The 5,000-nt window shown below is 56.6% G+C and overlaps 1 protein-coding gene across 1 annotated transcript in view; it reads right to left on the bottom strand.

Moving 5' to 3' along the window:
- Positions 1-5,000, bottom strand: part of LOC144491226 (retinol-binding protein 1-like) — an 11,684-nt gene that overhangs the window by 1,690 nt on the left and 4,994 nt on the right. The window contains exons 2-3 of the mRNA XM_078208906.1: positions 2,457-2,635; positions 636-737 (exon numbers count right to left, since the gene is read on the bottom strand). Coding sequence (XP_078065032.1) covers positions 636-737; positions 2,457-2,635 — 281 coding nt within the window. The remainder of the gene's footprint in view (positions 1-635; positions 738-2,456; positions 2,636-5,000) is intronic.

Raw genomic sequence — 5,000 nt, 5'->3', positions numbered from 1 at the left:
CCCGCACAGAGCCTGAGGCCTATAAACCAGGCCCCGCACAGCCTGAGGCCTATAAACCAGGCCCTGGATAGAGCCTGAGGCCTGCAAACCAGGCCCCGCACAGCCTGAGGCCTATAAACCAGGCCCCAGATAGAGCCTGAGGCCTGCAAACCAGGCCCCACAAAGCTTGAGGCCTATAAACCAGGACCCGCACAGAGCCTGAGGCCTATAAACCAGGCCCCGCACAGAGCCTGAGGCCTATAAACCAGGCCCCGCACAGCCTGAGGCCTATAAACCAGGCCCCGCACAGAGCCTGAGGCCTATAAACCAGGCCCCGCACAGCCTGAGGCCTATAAACCAGGCCCTACAGAGCCTGAGGCCTATAAACCAGGCCCCGCACAGTCTGAGGCCTATAAACCAGGACCCGCACAGAGCCTGAGGCCTGTAAATTAGGCCACACACACAGCCTAAGGCCTATAAACCAGGCCCTGCATAGTCTGAGGCCTATAGACCAGGCCCTGCACAGAGCCTGAGGCCTATAAACCAGGCCTGGGCAACAAGAGGCAGATAGGCAAGGCCTGGGTTGCACAAGGAGGCGAGGCCAGGCGTAAGACTCAGAGGGCAAAGGGGCATCCGGGACCTTGACTGTCGCTCACCAAATGAAGAGTGTCACCCTCGAGCCAGTGAGTCCATCCCCGATCTTGCTTTTCGCCTCTCTGGGTACAGACCAATCGATCCCCATCCCAACACACGGTGGTCTACAATCAAGAAAGTGGAAAGAACTCATCAGCACTGACCCTCCCACAGTGCGGCGCTCCCTCAGCACTGACCCTCCCACAGTGCGGCGCTCCCTCAGCACTGACCCTCCCACAGTGCGGCGCTCCCTCAGCACTGACCCTCCCACAGTGCGGCGCTCCCTCAGCACTGACCCTCCCACAGTGCGGCGCTCCCTCAGCACTGACCCTCCCACAGTGCGGCGCTCCCTCAGCACTGACCCTCCCACAGTGCGGCGCTCCCTCAGCACTGACCCTCCCACAGTGCGGCGCTCCCTCAGCACTGACCCTCCCACAGTGCGGCGCTCCCTCAGCACTGACCCTCCCACAGTGCGGCGCTCCCTCAGCACTGACCCTCCCACAGTGCGGCGCTCCCTCAGCACTGACCCTCCCACAGTGCGGCGCTCCCTCAGCACCGACCCTCCCACAGTGCGGCGCTCCCTCAGCACTGACCCTCCCACAGTGCGGTGCTCCCTCAGCACTGACCCTCCCACAGTGCGGCGCTCCCTCAGCACCGACCCTCCCACAGTGCGGCGCTCCCTCAGCACTGACCCTCCCACAGTGCGGCGCTCCCTCAGCACTGACCCTCCCACAGTGCGGGCGCTCCCTCAGCACTGACCCTCCCACAGTGCGGCGCTCCCTCAGCACTGACCCTCCCACAGTGCGGCGCTCCCTCAGCACTGACCCTCCCACAGTGCGGCGCTCCCTCAGCACTGACCCTCCCACAGTGCGGCGCTCCCTCAGCACTGACCCTCCCACAGTGCGGCACTCCCTCAGCACTGACCCTCCCACAGTGCGGCGCTCCCTCAGCACTGACCCTCCCACAGTGCGGCGCTCCCTCAGCACTGACCCGACCACAGTGCGGCGCTCCCTCAGCACTGACCCTCCCACAGTGCGGCGCTCCCTCAGCACCCACCCTCCCACAGTGTGGCGCTCCGTCAGCACTAACCCTCCCACAGTGCGGCGTCCCTCAGCACTGACCCACAGTGCGGCGCTCCCTCAGCACTGACCCTCCCACAGTGCGGCGCTCCCTCAGCACTGACCCTCCCACAGTGCGGCGCTCCCTCAGCACTGACCCTCCCACAGTGCGGCGCTCCCTCAGCACTGACCCTCCCACAGTGCGGCGCTCCCTCAGCACTGACCCACAGTGCGGCGCTCCCTCAGCACTAACCCTCCCACAGTGTGGCGCTCCCTCAGCACTGACCCTCCCACAGTGCGGCGCTCCCTCAGCACCGACCCTCCCACAGTGCGGCGCTCCCTCAGCACCGACCCTCCCACAGTGCGGCGCTCCCTCAGCACCGACCCTCCCACAGTGCGGCGCTCCCTCAGCACCGAACCTCCCACAGTGCGGCGCTCCCTCAGCACCGACCCTCCCACAGTGCGGCGCTCGCTCAGCACTGACCCTCCCACAGTGCGGCGCTCCCTCAGCACCGACCCTCCCACAGTGCGGCGCTCCCTCAGCACCGACCCTCCCACAGTGCGGCGCTCCCTCAGCACCGACCCTCCCACAGTGCGGCGCTCCCTCAGCACCGACCCTCCCACAGTGCGGCGCTCCCTCAGCACCGACCCTCCCACAGTGCGGCGCTCCCTCAGCACTGACCCTCCCACAGTGCGGCGCTCCCTCAGCACTGACCCTCCCACAGTGCGGCGCTCCCTCAGCACCGACCCTCCCACAGTGCGGCGCTCCCTCAGCACCGACCCTACCTGACATTTTCGACCATCCACTGCTCCCAGATCCTCCGCGAACTCGATTCCAATGTCAAACTCCATGACATAATTTCGGAAAGTAGTTAAAGTTTTTATGATCATGTGGTCTCCATTCTGAGAGATTTCCTTGTCTGGACTCAGGAAACAAACTATCTTTCTCAAAGGCAAATTAATACCTGCGGAGAGATAGAGAGTGCAAATGAGTCGTTGGTTGTGTGACGATTCTACCTCTTTTCCCTTGGAGAGTCACCCACATTGCTGTGTCTCTGGAGTCACATGTCGGCCAGACCGGGTAAGGACGGCAGATTTCCTTCCCTAAAGGGAACCAGATGGGTTTTTCCAACAATGGGTCATCAGTAGATTCTTCATCCCAGAGATTTTTTATTGAATTAAAATCCCACCATAAACAGTGATGTCTTGAGGAGTGTCCATATTACAGAGAAGGAGGTGCTGGAAGTCTTAAAGCGAATCAAGGTAGATAAATCCCCGGGACCTGATGAGGTATATCCCAGGACACTGTGGGAGGCTAGGGAGGAAATTGCGCGTCCCCGAGCAGAGATATTTGAATCATCGATAGTCACGGGTGAGGTGCCTGCAGATTGGAGAGTGGCGAATGTTGTGCCTTTGTTTCAGAAGGGTTGCAGGGAAAAGCCTGGGAACTACAGGCCGGTGAGCCTCACATCTGCGGTGGGTAAGTTGTTGGAAGGGGTACAAAGAACAATACAGCACAGGAACAGACCCTTCGGCCCTCCAAGCCCGCGCCGCTCCCTGGTCCAAACTAGACCATTCTTTTGTATCCCTCCATTCCCACTCCGTTCATATGGCTGTCTAGATAAGTCTGAAACGTTCCCAGTGTGTCCGCCTCCACCACCTTGCCTGGCAGCGCATTCCAGGCCCCCACCACCCTCTGTGTAAAATATGTCCTTCTGATATCTGTATTAAACCTCCCCCCCCTTCACCTTGAACCTATGACCCCTCGTGAACGTCACCACCGACCCGGGGAAAAGCTTCCCACCGTTCGCCCTATCTATGCCTTTCATAATTTTATACACCTCTATTAAGTCTCCCCTCATCCTCCGTCTTTCCAGGGAGAACAACCCCAGTTTACCCAATCTCTCCTCATAACTAAGCCCCTCCATACCAGGCAACATCCTGGTAAACCTCCTCTGTACTCTCTCCAAAGCCTCCACGTCCTTCTGGTAGTGCGGCGACCAGAACTGGACGCAGTATTCCAAATGCGGCCGAACCAACGTTCTATACATCTGCAACATCAGACCCCAACTTTTATACTCTATGCCCCGTCCTATAAAGGCAAGCATGCCACATGCCTTCTTCACCACCTTCTCCACCTGTGACGTCACCTTCAAGGATCTGTGGACTTGCACACCCAGGTCCCTCTGCGTATCTACACCCTTTATGGTTCTGCCATTTATCGTATAGCTCCTCCCTACGTTATTTCTACCAAAATGCATCACTTCGCATTTATCAGGATTGAACTCCATCTGCCATTTCTTTGCCCAAATTTCCAGCCTATCTATTTTGAGGGACAGGATCTACAGGCATTTAGAGAGGCAAGGACTGATTAGGGACAGTCAGCATGGCTTTGTGAGTGGAAAATCATGTCTCACAAATTTGATTGAGTTTCTTGAAGGGGTAACCAAGAAGGTCGATGAGGGCAGTGCAGTTGATGTTGTCTACATGGACTTTAGCAAGGCCTTTGACAAGGTACCGCATGGTAGGTTGTTGCATAAAGTTAAATCTCATGGGATCCAGGGTGAGGTATCTAAATGGATACAAAATTGGCTTCTTGACAGAAGCCAGAGGGTGGTTGTAGAGGGTTGTTTTTCAAACTGGAGGCCTGTGACCAGCGGTGTGCCTCGGGGATCAGTGCTGGGTCCACTGTTATTTGTCATTTATATTAATGATTTGGATGAGAATATAGGGGGCATGGTTAGTAAGTTTGCAGATGACACCAAGATTGGTGGCATAGTGGACAGTGAAGAAAGTTATCTCCGATTCCAATGGGATCTTGATCAATTGGGCCAGTGGGCTGACGAATGGCAGATGGAGTTTAATTTAGACAAATGCAAGGTGATGCATTTTGGTAGATTGAACCAGGGCAGGACTTACTCAGTTAATGGTAGGGTGTTGGGGAGAGTTACAGAACAAAGAGATCTAGGGGTACATGTTCATAGCTCCTTGAAAGTGGTGTCACAGGTGGACAGAGTGTGAAGAAGGCATTCGGCATGCCTGGTTTCATCGGTCAGAACATTGAATACAGGAGTTGGGACGTCTTGTTGAAGTTGTACAAGACATTGGTAAGGCCACACTTGGAATACTGTGTACAGTTCTGGTCACCCTATTATAGAAAGGATATTATTAAACTAGAAAGAGTGCAGAAAAGATTTACTAGGATGCTACCGGGACTTGAGGGATTGAGTTATAAGGAGAGATTGGATAGACTGGGACTTTTTTCTCTGGAGCGTAGGAGGCTGAGGGGTGATCTTATAGAGGTCTATAAAATAATGAGGGGCACAGATC

Source organism: Mustelus asterias, unplaced genomic scaffold (genome assembly GCF_964213995.1).
Source record: "Mustelus asterias unplaced genomic scaffold, sMusAst1.hap1.1 HAP1_SCAFFOLD_4771, whole genome shotgun sequence".
Taxonomy (NCBI): domain Eukaryota; kingdom Metazoa; phylum Chordata; class Chondrichthyes; order Carcharhiniformes; family Triakidae; genus Mustelus; species Mustelus asterias.
This window is presented reverse-complemented; position numbering and strand designations above follow the sequence as displayed.